General features: G+C 44.8%; 4 protein-coding genes across 4 annotated transcripts; 1 reads left to right on the forward strand and 3 right to left on the reverse strand.

Annotated features, from left to right (window-relative positions):
- Window positions 1-700: 700 nt before the first annotated feature.
- LOC103654250 (protein ALP1-like) lies at window positions 701-2,320 on the forward strand. Its single transcript, XM_008681081.4, has 2 exons — window positions 701-973; window positions 1,052-2,320. The coding sequence occupies exons 1-2, from the start codon at window positions 726-728 to the stop codon at window positions 2,091-2,093; spliced, it is 1,290 nt and encodes a 429-aa protein (XP_008679303.1). The 5' UTR covers window positions 701-725; the 3' UTR covers window positions 2,094-2,320.
- A 260-nt stretch (window positions 2,321-2,580) lies between these two features.
- LOC103655750 (glutathione S-transferase T3-like) lies at window positions 2,581-4,830 on the reverse strand. Its single transcript, XM_008682451.2, has 3 exons — window positions 4,733-4,830; window positions 3,257-3,692; window positions 2,581-3,171 (listed from the first exon to the last, which is right to left on the reverse strand). The coding sequence occupies exons 2-3, from the start codon at window positions 3,689-3,691 to the stop codon at window positions 2,581-2,583; spliced, it is 1,026 nt and encodes a 341-aa protein (XP_008680673.1). The 5' UTR covers window position 3,692; window positions 4,733-4,830.
- Window positions 4,831-9,600: 4,770 nt separating this feature from the next.
- On the reverse strand, window positions 9,601-10,634 carry LOC100282651 (wound/stress protein). Its single transcript, NM_001155559.2, has 2 exons — window positions 10,478-10,634; window positions 9,601-10,375 (listed from the first exon to the last, which is right to left on the reverse strand). The coding sequence occupies exons 1-2, from the start codon at window positions 10,568-10,570 to the stop codon at window positions 9,905-9,907; spliced, it is 564 nt and encodes a 187-aa protein (NP_001149031.2). The 5' UTR covers window positions 10,571-10,634; the 3' UTR covers window positions 9,601-9,904.
- A 2,233-nt stretch (window positions 10,635-12,867) lies between these two features.
- Window positions 12,868-16,141, reverse strand: LOC100280116 (uncharacterized). Its single transcript, NM_001153052.1, has 3 exons — window positions 15,730-16,141; window positions 13,468-13,627; window positions 12,868-13,322 (listed from the first exon to the last, which is right to left on the reverse strand). The coding sequence occupies exons 1-3, from the start codon at window positions 16,097-16,099 to the stop codon at window positions 13,106-13,108; spliced, it is 747 nt and encodes a 248-aa protein (NP_001146524.1). The 5' UTR covers window positions 16,100-16,141; the 3' UTR covers window positions 12,868-13,105.
- Between the last annotated feature and the right edge of the window lie 5,087 nt (window positions 16,142-21,228).

Below are 21,228 nucleotides of genomic sequence, written 5' to 3' on the forward strand. Positions count from 1 at the left end.
AGCATATAACGGAGGATTGCTCAATGCAAAAAGTGATGTGTGTGTGTGTCAGGGATGGATGAATCGCTTCTCATCGTACTGATGATATAAAGTATAGAATAACAGTACTGACGGTACCTATAGATCCCGGCATCAACCACTACCTGAATCTGAAGCAACAACCATATGGGTACGTCCAGTGAGACGCGTACAGGCAGGCCCATAAGACTGTCTCCAGCAGCGTCCCCTAAATTTCGTCCCCTAAAGGAATATTCTTTGTCCTTTACAGAACACTCTAAAAGATTCTGTCCTCTATATATTCTCCGTCTCCAGCAGCGTCCTCTAAATTCCATCCCCTAAAGCTACAGTGTTAACAGATTCTCATTTTCCATTTCTTTTTCATTTTTCTTTGTTTTCTTCTCATTTGACACTATATAAATGATCCGAAAAAATTGTATTTATTAATTTTTAAAGCAATAAATTCGAAATATCAATAATAATTACATTGATTGTTTTGTTGTTGTGTAATTGTTGTGGGTAACGCGGCACATAGTACAATATCGTTGCCAAAATAAGTTTTAAAATGGACAATCTTGCACCGTAAGCCAGTACTCTTCTTCGAGAAGGCATAGCCTTGCTTCCTTGCACGACAAGCGCTTGTCTTCTATCCGAAGCGTACTTCCTCTATAAATACCAAGTGACCCTTCCATACTTCACTCAACCTTGGCTTTACAAACTCGACTACCATGAATCCCTACTTAGAAAACAATTTTCTTGTGCGCTTGATGGAAGAAATGGAAGAGGAAGAAGAAGAGTTGCAGTTGGCGAGGCACATGGTCAATAGGAGGCGACGTGCACGCAATGAGCGTCGTCATGGTGGTTCGATTCCAGGGCGTGTTAGGATTCATCGTGATCACATGAGCGGCGATGCAAGAATCCGAGCGGACTACTTTGGAGCCAACCCGGTGTACACGGATGCTCAATTTCGTAGGAGGTATTTACAATTAACACATTATTTTTACCATGTACAAAACTCTACGACCCCTATTATGACACATGAATTCTATGGTAGGTTCCGCATGCGTCGTCATGTCTTTGAGCGCCTTGTTGATGCTGTGCAACAAGTGGATCCTTATTTTATTCAACGTCCAAATTGTGCGGGTGAGATGGGTCTTTCTGCTCTACAGAAAGTTGTTGCTGCTGTTCGAATCCTTGCTTACGGTATTCCAGCTGATGCCGTTGACGAATACGTGCGTATTGGCGAATCTACTGCTCATGATGCATTGAAACACTTTTGCACGGCCGTCCAAACCGCGTTTGCTCCGTATTATCTCCGTGCACCAAATGCAGAAGATATCGCACGCCTTCTCCAAGTTGGCGAGTCACGTGGGTTTCCTGGTATGCTTGGTAGTGTTGATTGCATGCATTGGGAGTGGCGTAACTGCCCAAGTTCATGGAAGGGGATGTTTACAGGGCGTGGTAAACATCCTACCATGATCTTGGAAGCTGTTGCGTCGTATGACCTGTGGATATGGCATGCATATTTTGGTCTGCGAGGTAGTTGCAACGACATAAATGTTCTTCACCGTTCAAACCTTTTCGAAAGGCATCTTAGCGGTGACACACCACCTGTTTCATTCACTGTGAATGGGCACACGTACAATATGGGATATTACCTAGCAGACGGGATTTACCCAGACTGGCCCGCATTTGTGAAGACAATCCGTAACCCCTACGACGTTAGAACCCAACACTTTGCAACAATTCAAGAGTCTGCTCGAAAAGATATAGAACGAGCTTTCGGTGTACTCCAGAAGAGATGGGGTGTGGTCCGTGGACCTGCATACGGTTGGAGTCCTGAACACATTGGGGACATCATGAAAACATGCATAATATTGCACAACATGATAGTAGAAGACGAAGGTCCATTGTCTTTGAACACAACCTTTGAAAACATCGGAGTGCTGGCAGACACAACTCAAGGTTCAATGGAAGAGCGCAACGACTTCGTCAATCAAAGGTACAACCAACTGAAAGACCGCAACAAATATACTCAGCTTCAGGTTGATCTGATACACCATCACTGGGCGCGGCATGGATCCGGAGTTGCATAGGACACAATGAAACAAGTTGTGTCATGGCTGTTCTTAAATCTACTGTCGAACTGTCTTAGTTTACTTGTCATTGTTCTACTGTCTGTGTCAGTGTCATGTCTGTTCTACTTCATGTGTCAAGTGTGTGTAATGTGTGTCTGAGTGTCCTAGTGTAGTAGTGTCATGTCTGTTCTACTTGATGCTGCTGTTTCAATTCAATAAGAACGAGTACTACTGTCATGCAACCACATGTGTGTACAAATGCTAAACAAAAACTGCACCAAGCTCACACTTCATGAAACCAAATAGTTCAACACATATAGTAAAACATTCAGGTACCAAACAGGACAAATAGTTCAAATCAAAAACTTGAAAACAAATAGTTCAAAGACGACCTAAAAAATCTGGAACAAACCAGATTACGATCTCACGACAGCAAGCTCACAGTAACAAGTCCGAGTACGCCTCAATTCATAAACGAGAAACAAACATATTAAGTAAGGAACCTTCACTGCCCAGATGAAGTAGACCCAGTAACCCTTGCCAGAATCTCTTGTTGCTTGGCTTCATAGTACTGCCGGAGGAGAGGGTTACATTTGCTCAAATCCATGCTTAAGATCATTATCTCCTCTTCCTTGTCCTCCTTTAGTTTCTGCCTTTCAAGCCTTAATTTCTCTAGGTTCAACTTCTTCTTTTCAAGGAGCAATTTCTGCCTCTCATTTCTGTTCATTGAATCTAACTTCTTTTCCTCAGTTGTAACAGCTGTTTTGTAAACTGACAGACGCTCCAAAGATAGATCACCCATGCGTGTCATAAACTCAGAATCTGATGAAGATGTGTCCACAGATTTAGTCCTCTTTGCCTTTTCCTTCGAAGAATCTCGACCAAGGGGCCTCTTGGATGTGAAGCTTGATGGTACAGATTCTTCTGCATCCAAATCGACAGTGTTAGAATGTGTGGGATTAGCGTTGCCTTGCTGATGTTGTTGACCCATGTGGTTGTCCATCCATTTAGGTTGGTCCTTAAGAATGGCCCAACAGTGTAAAAAGTGGAAAGGCTTCTTCTCAATTGCTGCAAACCTAGAAGCTGCCAGTGATGTCTGCCACATATAACAAATGGTTACAACAGGAACCTACAAACAAACCACTACATAGTGATGTGAAAATGTTACATGACAGATTTACCTTGTCTGCGTCACTGAGTCCACTAGGATTCTGTCGGAGGACTGCCATCATGTATCCAGCGAAAGTGGAACACTGTGTTTTGATAGTATCCCATCTACTCATCAAAGATTTTGTGGACCTTTCTGGCAATGTTCCTCGTCTAGAGTTGTATGCTTCAGTAATTCTACTCCAAAATCCTTGACGTTTCTGGCCTGTGTTAATAATGGGATCGCAACTAACAGCAAGCCATGCATGGCATACCCTTGTGTCCTCTTCAGCAGTGAAGTTTGCTAGCTTAGTTCTTTGAGTTGGCTTTTTAGTAACAGCTGGTGTTCTTGAGCCCTCGGGTTGCCCATCAACTGGAAATTCAGAGTGTTGTGTTCCGATAGGCTGTTCGTCAATCTGGCTAAGGAAGCTTCCATATTGAGACATCACCTGGTTCCAATCACTCCCCATTCTATGCAATACAGGTAGATCAAAACATGATATAAATGAGCATGTACTGAACATGTGACATGGTATAAAGTAAGGCAAACACAGTCCAAGAAAACACATTAATTATTGTAGTAACTGAACTGGATTCAGTTTACATAGACCACAACATTAAACTCCCCCAAAAGCATGATCATACCAACCGACAAGTACACCTTAACATAGACCTAAACATGCTACATTACTTCTACTGAAGTTAAACCTAGAACACTAGTACGGATATGTGTCGTCGGTTGAGTAGTCACGACCATCGTCGTAGCCCACAAGGTCTTCATACTTAATTGGTGAAGCTTCGTCTATCAGTAGCTCGTCTTCTGAACCATCTTGTATGAGAAGGTCCTCTACTTCTTCCTCTTGTTGTGGATGTTCTTTGACTACACTCTTAGCCATATTTTCTACCTCCCACTGCGTTTGCACTGCTACGTCTTCAAGATCCTTGGCGAGGTCGTCAATCTCAACTAGTGCTCGGTTCAATTCGTCCAGCAAAGGTGAGTTGAAAGGCTGGAAGGCTGATTTGACGACATCAACGATGTCACAACTACGCTTTTGAACAACTCTGAGCAGAGTAGCCAGTGCTTTACGGAGCTTTTCGTTCTCCGAATCCATGGCTACATCAAACACAGTGTTCAATTAGTTAACACCGACTACAATTTAAGTATGTTATACAAACTACTCAATCCAGCGGATTCCAAACTATGAGTAGAGAGTTCAAATTTGCAGATTAGGTTACCTGTTGCATCTATGTGAACCTGTTATAAATTTGCAGATTAGGTTACCATGGATCCCGCAACAATTTTAATCTGGACAGAACGGAGAACCCCCCAAACCCGAAATGGATCCCGCAAGAATAAGCCATTGATGCATGAAACTCATGCGCAATACTTACAATGCTCTAGATCGTAAACCCTAAACAATCCACAAACCCTAATCTATACTACAGAATACGAACAATAGAATACGGTAATGATTAAGTACTACACAAAAAAGGATTTCTGTAGTGCGTACCTCGCTGTTCGCGGATCTGCCTCGGTGGACCGAATCGAAGACGAAGACGACGGCGGCGAGGAGGTTCTCTTCCTTTTGCCGGCTGCCTTCGACGAAGTCGGCGGACGACGAAGCCTTTTGCCGATGGCGACTCTCCGGCGACGAACAGGGGGAACCTGGCTTGGATCTTCGCTTACGGGGGGTCGCGCGGCCTCGGTTGCAAGGGGTGCGAGCTCTATGCCGACAGACCCGCCTCCGCACGGCCGCTTCTCCCCCTCCTGCCTCGATGCCGGCGGCGAAGCGCGCCGGATCGAGGGCTCGAGCCCGGAAGAAGCAGTCGCCAGCGCGGGGTACGAATGCGGGGAACTTTCCTGGCGGCGGCTGGTGGAGGAAGAGCGCGGATAGCGCACTCCCGGAGCCCTCCACATTTAGAGTGTCTGCCACATCCTCTAAAATTTAGAGGACGCTATAGAGTGCCTTGCTGGAGCCGTAGGGGACCTGACAGTCCTCTATATTTAGAGGACAGGACCCTTTACAGGGTGCTGTTGGAGACAGCCTAATAACTCCCGCCGCCCAGCACCATGTACCTCGTGACAGTCACGGCATTTCCGAGTGGCGAAGAAACACATTGCCACGAAGATGTACGTATATTATAACCCCTGCATCAACGATCCTAATCGAACGATTAGCTCCAATAAATCGTCACCACGACTGGTGGCGCGGCGCTGCGCAATTGCCTGTTTGTTTAGCGGAGCCGCGTGCCAATGATGAGGGATGGGCTGCTGCGCTAGTAGCGAGCGCCGGGTGACGTGTAAAGATTACAAGAGGAGCCGTGCCTTATTTAAGGAGGAGAGGGAGGCGCACCATTATGAAAGGGGCCGATGCACTTGAGAGCTTCCCCTTCCCCCCGATGGATGGCCGATGGCCCTGGCCCCTACCGCGTCCACTCACAAAGATTCCCAATCCACAGACCATGCCATTTGGATTTGGGAAGTAGCAGAAAGAAACTGTAGGCAGGTTTCGTAAGACCGCCACCAGCCGTTTACATATGGCACTGCAAAACAATATTTTACACGTAGAGTGAAGATTGAATATAGAGATGAGAATAAATAAATTGTTAGAGATAGTCTAAGAACCGATTTAATCTTGGAGAATTCTTCACGTAAATTCGTGAATCCCGAACGCTTGATGTATGGGTGTCCAAACCACTTGTTTTTGTTCTTTAGCGTCATGCTCTTTCTGTCCTCTGTTTGTAGTTTTGTACTCTCCATCCATCACGAAGACAAGCACACAAGAACTGGCCCATTGGAGCGCAGCCGAGCTTCTAGGCCTGCGTTAGCTAGACGACTCTAGGCTGGGCCTGATCTCAACCAGTCTAGGCATATGAGATCCATGGGGAAATTCGGATAGGTCTGTATGTATCCGCTGAAAATAAAAACCGACTTATCTGTCTTTATTGATCCTAGTGCTCGAAATATGGTTTAGACTTTTTGGACAAACACAAGCACGACTTAAAAACAGGAGACCAAAATATGACCCAACATAAAATGATTTAGATCAGACTAGCTGTCTAGCACGCCCTAAAGGCGGGCCTCAAATTCCGTCCTATCAGACTCTAGACACGGCCGCACGCAATGGTCGAGCTTGGGCCACCTGGCCCAGTGAAGCCCATGCATTTTAGTTTCTTTGATTTAGTAAGCCATGGACTTTATGTTGTTCTAATATTTGGATTCTATGTGGCCAACTGATATTTGCATTGTTCACTATTTTTAATTTAGTAAGCTATGGACTTTATGTGGTTGTAATACTTGGACTTTACGTGTTCAAATATATGGGCTGAACCTGAGTTGGCACGACGTGCTTTAGGGCTAGGCTAGGCTATTCTACTCATTGGGCTGGCACGACACGACTCGAAAGTTTTTCAGGCCTTGTCGATCTGAACATGTTTAGGCCGAAACACGATGGGCTTGAACCGGCCCAATTCTCAGCAATAAGACACAAAACCTCTAATCTTATCTTGGTCATGCAGTCGTATGCAGTGACATGCCCTTGGTCATATCTCGGTGTCCTCCTAGAGTGGTAGAAGTAACTATCATGGAGCTAGGTATGTCCTATCGTATCGTCATGACAAACATAGTCTGTGTCATCGAGGTACGACAAAGTTGGCAATCAATGTAGCATTCTACACTTTATCTTTACATCATGATATACATACACACTCAAGCGTAGGCGTGGCTACATGGCCAATGACACTTGTTAGATGGGTATCTCAAGCAAACCTGCTAACTTGTGGCATGGCTAGGGGTGAAAACGGAAACAGTAATTTTCGATTACCGGGAATCGTTTTAAGAATTTTACCAAAATCCAGGGTTAAACTGAAACGAAAACCGTTACTGAAAATACAGAAAGAAATTCAGTAATAAAATTCAAAAATGAAATTGGAAACGATTTGGATCTCTTCCGCCCGTTTCCGGTAATTGCCATATTTCTTCGGTATTTCACCCTCGGTAATGAATTCAATTTTTTTAGAAAAATATTAAATTTGAAACTATCTTTGTAAATTCATAATAAATTTGTCTTAACTTAGATAAATATATATTTATTTTTTTTATTTTTCCTAAAATCAATATATATATCTAGTGGTATGCAGTTTAGAGTTGTTTTATACTTTTATGTACCTCATTTATAATTTATTTCTAATTATTACTCTTGATACATATATTCATAATTTAGACGAGAGCCAGAGAAGGATCAGGATAATACCGATTATGTTGACTTTCTAACTATATGTACATGTACTCAGCACCACTTGTATTTGTGAGATGTTACTCTTTAATGCTTTTGTGAGATATGCTTTAACCCTTCATGAATTTGTGGATATTTATATATCATTACTAATTATTATGTAGATGTACAACTTGTCTGAATTTTTGAAGTCAAATGAGGGTACATGTTACGGTGTATTTTCGTTTCGACCGTAACCAGTGTGTTTTTCCATAACGAACTTTCGTTTATGATTTTTCTAAATTATCGATATCGTTTCCGTTTCTGGAGTTATTATTTTTATTTCATTTTGAGGAAAATATAAAAGCAAAAATGGTTTTAATGTTTATCGATTGTTTTCACCCCCTAGTCGTGGCTACATTATGTATGTAAAACCACAACATCACACAACATGTTTTATATGATGTAAGATCGTCAGTTTGGTTCAACTTATTTCTGAGGAGCTTGTTTGAAAATCTGGTTATAGGGAGAATCTAGCTGTGGAAAGAATCTGGGTATCGTGGAGATTACATTCAGAAGAAGATAAAAGTGTTAATAGGGTTTATGATGTAAAAAGTGACGGTTTTCTACTATTGCAACGACTCGAACAATTCAGTGTTCACATTTATTTTAAACGTTTTTGACTAAAAATGATTTTCATAGAAGCAGACTAAAAAACTGAGTGTTTGACAGTTTATAATAGCTTCTGATGGCTAGAAACTAAATAACCGAAACAAACAGGATCTTAAAGTGCCAGTACATGTGAACTTGATCTTGGGAAAGGGGCAGCTATATTTTTTGTCTGGTAGGAGCTCCCATACTTAGCGGTTTCAAGAGCTCCTTTGTTCTAAGGTAGAGACCTTAGAAATTCAGGGGTCCACAGCCACCGTGACTAAGAGAACTCAGAGGATGTTTAGGATGACTCTAGATTCCAGCTCTAGTGTAGAGCTATAATTTATAATATCAATTTAAATAGTTTTATAAATATTTTTAATCTAAATAACAAATAAAATGACTTATCTAAATGTCTTCTAAAGACCTACAGTTCCAGCTTCACGATTTTCTAGAATATTTAATAACCTGTTTCACGAACTCTACTAAATTTTCTAGAGCTGTCCCAGACAGGGCCTAAGTCTTAGGGTTTATGTTGTCCCCATGAAGTGCGATGGCCGGATCAACCTTATTGCTCCGAGATTTTTTAGCCATAAGATCAAGTCCTCCAGTAATGGAAAGACCCTATCTCTAGAGCCAAGGTGGATCCTCGAGTCATGGGTCCTCGAAGCATCGGTCCGACAGTAGTGGGACCTCTATTAATTTTTTTCATCAAAATTAATAAAAGACATCTTGATAGCATCTAGTAGCATTATGATATTTCATGATGACAATTATAAAAAAAAATAGTTTCATTGTATACCTGTCAGGCTTGGTACTTGGGTTATCCAAAAATAAGTCTTTTTAGAACTCCGAGTTAAGGCGACCATCTCTGTTCGATACTTGCAGGTCATCATCTGCACAATCTGAAACAATTGGAAGGAGCGTTGCAGGAGGGTGCTCCAATAGCAAGTTGAAACTCATCTACCACTTTACTAAAAAAAAAAGAACTCCGAGTTACCGGAAATGCTAACTCACCCGCTGAAAGATGCTACTGATTTAGGTAATACTAGTTTGAAAACTCAAATCCTCTTGAGATTAGAGAGAAATTAGTTCATTTCCACCCCCAATTTCCTTACATGGCCAAAGAGATTTGAGTTTTCACCCAACTCACTCCAATCGCCAAGAAATTTGAGTTTCCACCCCAATCCCTCTAATTGTCAAGTGGATTTGAGTTCCCAGACTAGCAGTAAAGTTTGTGTCCACTCGTACCCATTATAAATGGAAAAGAAAAAAGAAAAAAGAAAAATAAATTTCCTGATCCAATGATGCTGCTGTGTGCTGTGCCAATTCCGAATACTAGATCTAGATCTCTAGAGCCAATTTATTTGGAAAACCACGCATTTTTTTTCGCCAGCCGAAATGCCGAATAATTCCTCAACTAGGATGAAAATCAAGGACGGTGCTGTCCATGATAAAGATCTTGGAGGAACTTCAGTCGGTATCCAAGCATTGCCAGCAGCAAGAAACACGCATGATAACGCGGATTACCATTTCTCAAAGATCAGATCAAAACATGGATCAAGATCCAACACGTCCATGTACAAAAACTAGCCACTACACATCACGCGAGGTGGCTCCCGATTATTCGACTTGCTGCACGGCTCCAATTCAGTTCATCACCATACACGCATGCATCGTGGCGCACGCCACTCACGAGCGCGGCGCCCATGCGCCCACAACTTATTACGACTCGTCACCAACCAACCAAACCAAGCCACCCAGCAGGTCCAGTCCAGGCGTGTGTGCTGTGCTCTCCTCTACCGGCCGCCGGCCACGTCACGCCGCCGAGGCGCCCTTGGCGTCGCCGCTGCAGTAGTCGCGAACGGCCTCGAGCTTGAAGGGCGGGGCGTCGGTGGCGAGCCACTGCTCGACGGTGAACAGCTGCTGCCCGCACCCCTTGTGCGGGCCCGTGGTGGTGACTTCCACGTAGTTGCAGTACCACCCGTGGTGGTCGCCGGTGCCGTCGGTGGCCAGCCGCATCCAGCACGGCGCCTTCGCCATGCAGGGCCCGCGGCCGCTGAAGATGTCCAGGTTGCTGCGCTCGAAGTAGGAGTAGCCCTGCCCCATGAGCCCGCCCCAGGCGGGCAGGTTCGAGATCCCCACGCCGTTGCCGTCCGCGGCGGCCAGCTCCAGCGTGACGTTCGCGTCCGTCCCGGCCTTCAAGATCGACCCCGTCCGGATGAACACCGTGTACACGCACTCCATGCTGTCGTCGCCCACGCCGGAGGCGTCCGTGCCTTTGATGAGCTGCGAGTGCGACGACAGGGATGACGGATCCACCGCATGGACGGACCCGACAGGGGATGCATGTCAAGAGACGCATGAAAGGACGGGCGGGCAGTTGGTTACCTTGATCTCAGTCGGGGTATCGCGGCCGTGCGCCGGCACTGTGGCGGACGCGGCCACGGCGAGGAGGAGGAGGAGGACGGCGAGCTTGGCCATGGGATCCCAATGCAATCAGGCGACTGGATTGGATGAGCTCGGCCTTCGGGGAATGGGGGTATGCGGATCATATTCATATAGGGACACCGAAGTGTAGTTTTTGTGTTTGTGGCCTTGTGGGGTCCACTTGTCACTGTGGCGCTGGTCCGATCCGATCAGAGTAATGTCCGCCCATTTGACACGGATCCATGCATCGAGCGATCTGGAGGATTATTCAAAGGAGAAATTCATGGGCAGATGGGGCCCATCTCACCTGCTGTCGTACAAGCTGAGCGGGTGTGTCATGTGTGCACGATATTGTCACTGTCACCACCCCCCACTCACCGTCTTGTACGAATTATAGCGGTAACAATGCTCAATCACCTTGGGCCTTGGCCATCCACTGTTTTTAATCGTAACTTATAGAGTAGTTTATAGATAATAAAATAAGATCTATAATGCATAGTTCTATTGTACAGTTTCATATGCCTACCAATTAAATAATCGCATAACAATGTTATGAAATAAATTGTTTTTAGTGAAGTTTTACTTAGACCCGTTCCGAACCATTAGAGCTAATTGTTTTTAGATAAAGTAACAAGTCCGTCTTTCGCACTCATAGATGAGGCTTCAGGCCAAATTATTACAGCCCACAACTAAATGAATTAGCGAATAAGTTGGTGGCTGATTAATTTTAGCTGGGTCGAAGGAGCTAACAACTAATAGCTATTTGAAAAGTACAATTAATAGTTGGCTAGTTTATTAGCTGATTAAATATTAATTTTAGAGGTAAAGGACCTTAGTTTCCAACGTAAAGGGATAAAGCATATGAGAACATATCCAGTGCACATATTAAATAATCATTATCTATCAAAGATTTAACGTTTCTGGTTAATCATTGTAATTTACAAATAACACCTTCCACCACTACACCCCACCACGTCGGAGGGTGTTCTTAGCACAATATACCAAACAACTTGAGACGTTAGATTTAAGGTGATTGATGATGATTTAATATGTGCACCATGTATACTAAACTTTCATGTACACCAGATATGTTATCAAAGCAAGACGCTATAATAAGTGAAGCCTCGCTATATTTTCGATGTGTGGCGCTTCATTAAATGAAAATAAAACTCTCTCTAGTACCCACAATATAAAAGGAAAAAAATGTCATAAGCAAGTTCTACTACAGAATTTGACCACAACATTTGTGGCAATGCACCTCAAGAAAAAAATCCACAAGATTACGGTGCATCATAGGACAACGGACGACTAGAGAAAGAGAAAGAAAATAAACAAAGATGCTAACTGGAGGATTAAGACTGTTCCATGGGATTAGCACCGACTGTGCTGATTTTGTATTAGTATGAACGTGGGATCCACATATTGAATCATAACAACCATGTTCTATAGTTCATGTAATAATCCTGTTTACATGGACCATGTATGGGTGATTCATATTGTCCTTGCCCTAGTAGTCATAAAATATAAGGCATTCTAGAAATTTAAGAAAGATAATAAGATAAATACACGATCACACTTCGCATTGCCTCGTGCAGTCGTGCCCTGAGGTTCTAGCTTAGCAAACAAAACCAAGGGCGTCCCTCCTAGAAATTTTGGCCATGAATGTATTATTTTGTTGTGTAGGAGGAGCTGACCAGATCATAGCTGTCCCGAGGTTGAAGACGAAAGAACCTCGATTCGGGGCTAGAAACTTTATTTCAGGTGGCCCACCATGAATGAATATATAAGCCCAGCAAAGCTCAACTCCCGTTCTACTTCGTCCGTGTGCCTAAGCCTAATCTCGTTCGACGATCCCTTACTCCCTCCATCACCGCCGCACGCTAGGCCGTTAGCACTTAGCAGCGAGCGGAGACGGCGCAGGAAGGAAGGGCGCCGGCGCGCCCAACTTTTTTGAATTTTAGCTATTTTTGGGTTTTTTTCACAACTATATCCTTTGCAGTTTTATTTCAAAAAATGAACTCCAACCTCGACGCCATCATCATTGGCGCCAAAATAACGCACAGCGACGCTAGTACCTTTGACGCTAACTTTTCCTATATGGCAGACGATGTGGCAAGTCCCAAGGGGTCGGCGCTATAGATCTTGGCACCGACCCCCTTGACGGCAAGGTCCGGCGCTATCCAGAGGATCGGCACCAAGATCTATGGCGCCGACCCTTGGGACTTGCCACATCGCCTGCCACGTAAGAAAAGTTGACGTCAATTATATCGGCGTCACTATGCGTTACCTCGGCGCCAATGATATGGCGCCGAGGTTGGGGTCCATTTTTTGAAATAAAACTGCAAAGAGCATAATTGTGAAAAAAACACTAAAAGGGCTAAAATGCAAAAGGCGCGCCAACGCAAGCGCAAAATGGCTGAAAAATTAAAGCAGCAGATACAAACAAACACAGCGTTGGTTCTGGCTTTCTGGAACCTAGTGTGAGGCACAAAGGACATCATATGGTACATTACACAGAGCTAAAAAAGGTTTTCGCAGCGTACAGTTTACCCAGTACTCCATCTAAATATTGGGCACCCTAACTAGTTATCAGTCGAATTGTTGCCGAAGAGCCATCTCGGTTTCACTCTTCCATGATGCATGTGACGATTGCCCCCTCATCCTCTTGACCTTCTCCTTGTCTTTGACAGTGGAACCCTTCTTCTTTTCGGGCTCTTTTGTCTGCATCGGTCTACCACCACACTGAGGGCACACCATACCCTTTCCATGTGAATAGGTCTTTGGTACACCACATTGTAGACACATCCTAATCAATGAGGCAAAGTCACAGTTAAGACCACTAATATATATCATGAGGAATCCTGATAGATGTTATTAGAGTTCATGTAAAGCTTGCAAGCTATTTTGGTATACATGTTTCATTCTGACATTGATAGAAAAAATAACCATACCTTAGAAGATCAGCTGCGTCTTCTGGCCCAGGATTTGCAGCACCTATTACTCTTTTTCCATCAATAGAACCAGCTGTCACTGAACCTGGGGGGTTGGCTCCAGTTGTGGTAACTCGCTCGCGGATAGCAACTATCTGTGGTTTTGCCACCACAACAGCACCTGAAGATTATTTCACAGTTGTATCATAAGGGATGTAGCATATATCTGAATCATATGCAAGCACTCAAGATGAAAACTGCTCTACTATCATCTCAGCACCAAGCTTAGAAATATTGAGGTGGTAAAACCATAACAGAACAGTAAACAGGCACATGGGAATATGGTATGATGTATGTATGTTCTGGTGTATTGCGTTTGAGAAAGCAAACACGCTTTGCTACCATTTCAGTGTCAAGCTCAGAAATATTGTGGTGGCAACATACAACAGAACAGGTAACAGGCACATGGGATGATGTATGAATGTTCTGGTGTATTTTGAGAAAATAAACCTGCATTACTATCATCTGAGTGGCAAGCTCAGAAATATTGAGGTGGTGACCCTAACAGAGCAGTTAACAGGCACATGTCATGATGGGTGGATGTTCTGGTGTATTACGTTTTGAGAAACCAGCTTTTACAAATATTTCCAACCGCCACGTTTCAATATAAATGTAAAACCATAAATTAGACACCAAAACATCTTATTTACTTGGCTTGGTGGGGGCCAACTAAGTATTTCTGTAATAGTCACAGCACAAAGACCATATATGTGTGTCATTATTGCGTCATCCTGAAAATGTTATCGTGGTTTTTGCTTGATAAGTTAATACTAGCCCCAATAATTGCAGTGCACAAATAAGTATAACTTGTAACAATAGGCTAAGAACAATCATCAAACAATAATATGCAGTCAGTAGAAGACGTCATGCTGAAGAACAAATTATGCAGTGTTTCTCGTCTTTCACTGCATGATGCCTTCTGTTTTTTTCTGAACAACCATGTTTACTTGGTCAAATGCAGTTGTGAATCAAAGAATCGCCATAACAGTGAAACAAACAAACAGAACCAATAATTATTGCATCTTTTGTTAAGTTCTGTTTCCTCGAGAGTTATCCATAGTGGATGCTTTTTCTTTAGTGTTTTATTAGTAGCTTGGTTGGTTCTCTTCTGAGACATTCATGTCTAGCAGTAGTGGCTTCTGATATTTGCTTGAGAGCTGATGTATCCAGCAGAGTTGATTACGGTGTTTTGTAAAACTTTATATGCTTTATTATGAGCAGAGTCTTCCTTTCTCTAAAAACAAAACAAATAGAAGTATAGGACCAATAAATACTACTTTAGCTCCAGAGACACCGCCAGCACAATTATAGAGTATAGACTACACATTTATATTTTCAAACTAAAACAAACTCTAGAAGTGTACCACCTGATTGTACAAAGATTTATGCCATGCAATTGAAAACAGATGAACACAAAACTGATGCTATAGCCAGTGTTCTTAAGGCGCCTAGGCGAGCAAGTGCACCAGACAACCGCCTTAGCGCCTAGGCGACCCCTAGGCGGGTAAGGCGAGCAAGGCGGCCAGTTTTTCCCGAGCGCCTGGACGCCTGGGCGTCACCTAGCGCGACAAGGCGACGCCTTAAGAACACTGGCTATAGAAAATTAGCAATGCAATTGTATGATCAAATATCTCCAACAGCAGAGCTTCATGGTGGCCGAGATAGATCGTTGCCTTTTCATTCAGACTTGAAAAACAGTGACGTATTCACATTCCAGCTCACAGATACTAGCTAAAAGGGTAGCTGTATCACTCTACGTGCAAAGGAAATACACAGTACATCAAATTTGCCTATTCCTAATTCTTGGTCAAGTTTCACCATCAAATATCTTGGGAACTCGGAACTGAAATTGCATCCAGACTCTGTTAAATGCATCTTAAAACGCTACATGTACTGCTATAAAATCTACGTCAATTCTCTAACAATGCAAGACCTGCAACTACATTGGTAGCAATCTAATCGACCTCCATTCCTCTACCGAGAGATTTTGATATTTGCCATCAGCAAGAAACAGGTTTGTAAAATTGCCATCAGGCCCACATTTCATAGACCCAGCTGGACCCACAATTCATAGACACAGTGGTAATTATAACAGGAAGACAACATTGTGAGTGGCAAAAATACAATTATCTCTTCCTCTACCATTACCAAAATAAACAGGAGAGGATAAAAAAACATTAGTCTCCAGTTTCCACAAAAAAATGAGTATTTAAATCTACTTACCTGGAGGCGGCTGTTTGCTCCCCTCTTTCCCACGGCGATCGAGTACACCGAGGGCCTCCGTCCCTTCCTCTGGCTCGGCAACCCTGTGCCTCAAAAAATCTGGTGGTCCCGAGACATCAGCGAAGGCCTCCAGCGCGGAGGGCAGCAAGGAGCCCCCGTCGCTGCCGCCGGCATCTCCCCCCTTAGGGTTTGGTCGGCGGCGGAGCTTGGGGGGCGGCTTTGGAGGAGCGGACTCCTCGTCTTCGTCCGATCCGGCTTCCTCGGCTGACGAATCACCAGACTCGCTCAGCTCGGTGCCAGCGCCGGCGCCGGCGGCGGGATCGTCGTCGTCCTCAGCGGAGGAGTAGCCCTGGAGAAGCGTTAAGCTCATTGTCTGGTTATTTTTTGGTTCTTTCCGTTCGGCTCAACTGCCTGCAAATCTAGTATAGCAATTTCATGCCGTATAATAGAGGGGTGTTTACGGGCTTAACTTTCAGCATTATCGGGCCCATACGTGGGCTGTATGGGCTTACTATTCGGATGGGTGAAAATATATGGGCTTACTATTGCAAAACATCTAGAATCTCCAGAGTCCAGACTGAAAGAAAAGGAAAAGAAAGTCTATTCTACGTCCCAAGTATCACTATGCTTGTTTTTATTTTTAAATTTTAAAATCAGACATCTCACGCTATAAATTATTTAAATAATTATTTACCCTGTTTTTTATAGTTTGGAGTGGTACTGAAGTTAGGTAAATATTTGATAAGGTTTTTAAACCCAAAAATGTCTATATATTTTTAACATTTTCCGATGAAAATCTAAATCTAGAAAAATAGAATTTTTAAAAAGGTAAGCTATGTTTTATGGTCTAAAAACATCATCAAGTATTTTCTGTTTTTTAAATAAAAAGACAAACTTACCTTTAAAACCATTTCAAACCAAGGTAAGAAGATAGTTTAAATGTGGTTATGAGAATTTAGAGGGTATAGAAACTCCAACAACATCCTCTCTCTCTCTCTCTCTCTATCTCTCATATATATATATATATATATATATATATATATATATATAGCTCTAGATTTTTGTATATATTTATTTATCATACACTCAAATATAAATAAATAGAGGAGAGGATATATAGTTTCTATATAGAGGATGAAGGAGTGTTCTCCGTATTTGGAGGACATTTTAGAGTACACTGCTGGTGTGTATAGAGGAGAAAAATCTTCTCTAAATACAAGGTAGGAAATTATTTAGAGGAGTTGTTGAAGACAACCTAAGATGTTTGATTTTGGATCAAGTTCATTGAAAGAGAAACATCAAACTACTACGATTGTTCATGCATGTAGGATCAAACGACTTGTTGCTGCAAAAGCAACCACACCTAAACAAGGAGGAATGTCAATAAACTATCTAGCTAAAGCAAAGAAAATCCTCAAAGAGATGCTTCTCCGAAGTCCAACCAGAAGAGTTGGAAAGAAAAAAAACAAATGCATTTCCAAACGACCGACCACGTTCTTAGGTCTACTGGTGGGTAGCGCACACGTGCGCCATTTCCCATGTGCCCGATCTTCCTTTTTGCCAACCTGACACACTTCATCATCAATGAGTCGTCGATCATGGCTGGTTAGCAGAATCCAGTAGCTAAACTTTCCCCACATTTTCCATGCACACAGTTCCCAACCGTATAGCGATCGAGCTCCAAACGACGACCCGGCCGTCACCTACGATTAGGTGTTTTTGTAGGCATTTCCTAGGCAGCGCCAGGTCGGGCAGTAGTTGTAGTTGACCCCGCCCGCCGTCGCGAGTGCGCTACCGATCGGCGCCCAAGGGTTGGTGTCGAGCACAGTCAGCACCTCGCGATGCTCCGGCGGCGATCTCATTGCTCACCGGGATCTCATTCTTTAGCGGCGGCGTCGTTGTCAGGCACCTGTCTTTACATACCTCAGAATTGTCTGAGATTTTTCAGTCCACGAGCTGAATGCGTGGAGTATATAGTAGTGGTGTGGCCGGGGCATCTCTTATGCTGCGTTTTTTTTTTCTTTTTCTCATCTGCTGTCACTCTCGTGGATGCTAATATAATGACTGCCAACCCCACACCAGAAATGGAGTCCGAATATGAACTCGTGAGGATATGCAACAACAACCGTCACTCTCTGAGAGTGCGATCGCGATCGTGACGGTTTAACCACTAGGAAAGAGACCGCGCGGGTCCATGCATGTGGATATGGACGGGTCGTCGTTATTGTTTATTTGGCGCTAATCAAGTAGTCAGAAAGAAACGGTTTTAGTTGGAGCAGCTGCAGGTTGGCAGTGCCAATCAGCTGATCTTAACTGGTCTCTTAAAAACAGGTAATAGGATTCGAACAGTTGACCTAGCGAGCTGAGAGTCATTTCGCTGTCGTCGTCGAATTATTCGCTGGCAGTATAACCTTGTTTGCTTGCTGCAGCTACTTTGATTGGACTCTCTTTTTTTTTGTCTGCTATGTTTGAGATTGAGATAGAGGTTCATGTGCTGATCTAATTTGCTTTGTCTAGCTATGTGTGTCTGTCGTCACGTAGATGGCCACGGTTTCTGAATACCAAATTGGCCGTACGCGCCGGTGAAGTCTGAAGTCTGAACGGCACTTATAAAACTGGACTACACGGAGTGCAATCAATAGCAATGAGCCAATGGCAATACCGCGCTCCAGTCTCCAACTCAATGACGGGTATTATATAATCACACGGACTATCTATACTACCTATTAAGGCTCTAAGGGGTAGGCTGCCTCCCCTGGTTCTGCCTTCAGCCAATCTGCACCGTCCATCTATATGCGTCAAATCATCACCGTTTGTCCCGTCGCCTCTGCTTCGAGCCTCCTCCATCCATCGATCGCAACTGCTCCTCTCTCCCGGCTCCCCACAGTCCCACGGCACATCCCTCGTTCCCCCCTGCTCCGCAAGCGAGCGCGGTTCCCTCCTGCTCCGCAAGCGAGCGCGGGCCGTGCGCGTCGCGACCACTTCCACCACCTCCTCCACTCCCCTCCCGCTCCCCTCCTCGATCTACTCTCCCAGCTACGATGACGAAGGCGAGCCGATCGTGAACCTCGACGAACGGGAACCCTCCCCTGAGCATCAGCCGTATGAAGACCTCGATGACGACCTCGACGACGGCGGCGATTGGACCCGCGACCGCTCTCCGACCCCCGTCCATGGCGACGACGGCGGGGCAAGGTCCTCCTCCAAGCCCCGAAAGCACATTCTCAAGAAGAGCGGTGGTGTTCTGCCTCCCCCACCCTCTCCCCCGCGCTCCGTCAATCACGCAAACCATCGCCCGACCGCCCATCCGCAGCACCCCCACCCCGTCCGCCAGATCCGAATCCCGCCCCCATCGGCGCCTCCTCCCCCGCCCGCCCGAGACCTGGATCCCGTCGCTAATCTCGCCGCCACCACGCTGCTCACGCTCCCGTCCTCGCTAATCTCAACGGTTCTGCCCTCGCCCTTCCCCCGTATCTCTTTGTAGTCATCGTCCCTCCCCACCGCGCCTGCGCCCCCACCCTCGCCGCACCCGCCCCCAGTCCTGGATCCGCCGTCCCATACTGCAGTTTATTGCGCTCGTGCTCCCACCTCCTCTCCCTCTGCCACAATGCTGACTGCCACCACCTTCGTCAAGCCTCCACCACCGCGACATCGGACTCCGGCGGCTGGGGCAACTTATTCGTGGTTGTGGCGGGCTCCAATTTCGCGGTCGACATCGGTGCTGCGCTCCTCATCCACGCCGATTTCGCGGTCGACATCGAGGAGAGCCAGGTCGTGTGTATCTAGGGCATGGATAGATGCCCAGAGATTTGGCTCTACTGCTGGCCGGGTCGACGAGGAGAGGAGGACCGCGAGCGCGTGGGGTAGGTGGTCGCGACGGCAAGAAGTAGATCCGCATCGGACTCTATTTCTTCACGCGGACACGATGCAGCTCAGCTTCAACGACACGTCCATGAAGGCCATCTGCGGGCACCCGTCGCGGAGCCGTCCGCCAGCACAACTGGCACCACCTACACGCTGTCTCCTCGCTGTCGGCTTGGGCAGCCCCACGCACGCTCGGCAGGAGATGGTGACGGAGGGGAAACAACACCTAGAGGAGACATCGGCGCCACCTGCACAACGGTGGAATGTGAGGGGAGAAACATGAGATCCTGGTGCCCTGCTGGCTCATGCTCATCAAGATATTCAACCACAAGTCCCAAACTCTTACCATGATTTTTTAGTGCGGCCAATAATTGTTATTCCGACGTGTCTTTGTTTCGTTCTAATCTCTGTTGAGATATTCTGTGCTATGCTCACAGTGGATTGTTTGGTGATTGCGTAGGGTAGGGAGAGATACGGTGTCGCAAGGCTGGAACCATCTCTGCATCTGATTGATGAGCCAACCCGTGTTGGGTCTGTTCAAGCCTTTCAATGTGCTGTTGTTGCGGGTTGGGTGGTGACGGATGCCTTCAATATTATCCTGAAGGGCTTGACTACATTGAGGTAAGCATAGCATGTTGTTTTATCCCACATTGTGTATGATATGATACATAGCAGATTCCATGATCCCATCAATATCCATCGATTCTGATCTATGTTGTGGCTTGTAACTAATGCGAGCTGAGTTGTATGCAATGCACCTGCACAACGACTGTAGTCTTCATAATTGTAGCATCCCTTGCATTGACAAACAAGGAAAATTTCTACTCTATCCAACCTAGCCTAAGAGATGGATTGGTATTAAGAGGGTTCAATTCGAATCACACAGATATTCGATGAACACATCACAACAAAAACATATTAGAGAATTTTAGCTACAGCACCAGAAGTAGTGGTTACCAGGGGCTCTATAGAAGTAGAGGCTTTTTTCTGAAATTGCAACTCTGGTTCATCAGTCCTCCAGTGTTCCTCACCAGAAACCAGAAATTTTCTTCATTACCTGCAGCAGTATGGCTAGCCTCTTTGTAAACCAATGGTCATTAAAATATCATGATCTAGAACTCGACAAGGAAGCAGAGAATACATGGGTGGATTGCTACATAGAGTAGTGGTTTGGGCGGAGGATTTATTTTAGGAAGCGCACCCGTATCGATCGTTAGTACCCTATTTTAAATTATGAGATGTTTTTGGTTTTACTTGATTACTTGATACATTGTTTTTATTACATGTCTTGACATAGCATATATCTAAGTGTGTATCTAAAAATAAAATATGTTCAATTTAAAACAGAGGGAGTATTATATTTAGAGATCTTTGGTGTCGATAAATTACTGAACTTTTACGGCGACGAAGAAGGAGCCCCGCTCCCGCCCGCCGGTGTGGCGCCACTCCGCATCCGGTCGCAGCGCCGGTGTTCCACGGTAACCGCTCCTCTCCTCATCCTCCTCTCTCTCTCTGGACACCACATCTATAGATGCCCGTGCGTTGTTTCTCCTGAGATGTTTTTTAGTTCATGTCCTAGGACCGTATGAAACCTGTGTCAGTTTGTTCAGAATGTTCACCACAATTGTGCAAGGG

This window comes from Zea mays, chromosome 4 (genome assembly GCF_902167145.1).
Source record: "Zea mays cultivar B73 chromosome 4, Zm-B73-REFERENCE-NAM-5.0, whole genome shotgun sequence".
NCBI lineage: Eukaryota > Viridiplantae > Streptophyta > Magnoliopsida > Poales > Poaceae > Zea > Zea mays.

What these genes read in the sequence shown, in the direction of transcription:
- LOC103654250 (XM_008681081.4), top strand. Translation starts at nt 726, where the DNA reads ATGAATCCCTACTTAGAAAACAATTTTCTTGTGCGCTTGATGGAAGAA. An exon ending in GATGCTCAATTTCGTAGGAG is followed by an intron (nt 974 to 1,051) that starts GTATTTACAATT and finishes ATTCTATGGTAG; the next exon opens with GTTCCGCATGCGTCGTCATG.
- LOC103655750 (XM_008682451.2), bottom strand. Translation starts at nt 3,691, where the DNA reads ATGGGGAGTGATTGGAACCAGGTGATGTCTCAATATGGAAGCTTCCTT. An exon ending in GACTCAGTGACGCAGACAAG is followed by an intron (nt 3,172 to 3,256) that starts GTAAATCTGTCA and finishes TATATGTGGCAG; the next exon opens with ACATCACTGGCAGCTTCTAG.
- LOC100282651 (NM_001155559.2), bottom strand. Translation starts at nt 10,570, where the DNA reads ATGGCCAAGCTCGCCGTCCTCCTCCTCCTCCTCGCCGTGGCCGCGTCC. An exon ending in ATACCCCGACTGAGATCAAG is followed by an intron (nt 10,376 to 10,477) that starts GTAACCAACTGC and finishes TCGCACTCGCAG; the next exon opens with CTCATCAAAGGCACGGACGC.
- LOC100280116 (NM_001153052.1), bottom strand. Translation starts at nt 16,099, where the DNA reads ATGAGCTTAACGCTTCTCCAGGGCTACTCCTCCGCTGAGGACGACGAC. An exon ending in GAGCAAACAGCCGCCTCCAG is followed by an intron (nt 13,628 to 15,729) that starts GTAAGTAGATTT and finishes AATAATCTTCAG; the next exon opens with GTGCTGTTGTGGTGGCAAAA. An exon ending in GACGCAGCTGATCTTCTAAG is followed by an intron (nt 13,323 to 13,467) that starts GTATGGTTATTT and finishes CTCATTGATTAG; the next exon opens with GATGTGTCTACAATGTGGTG.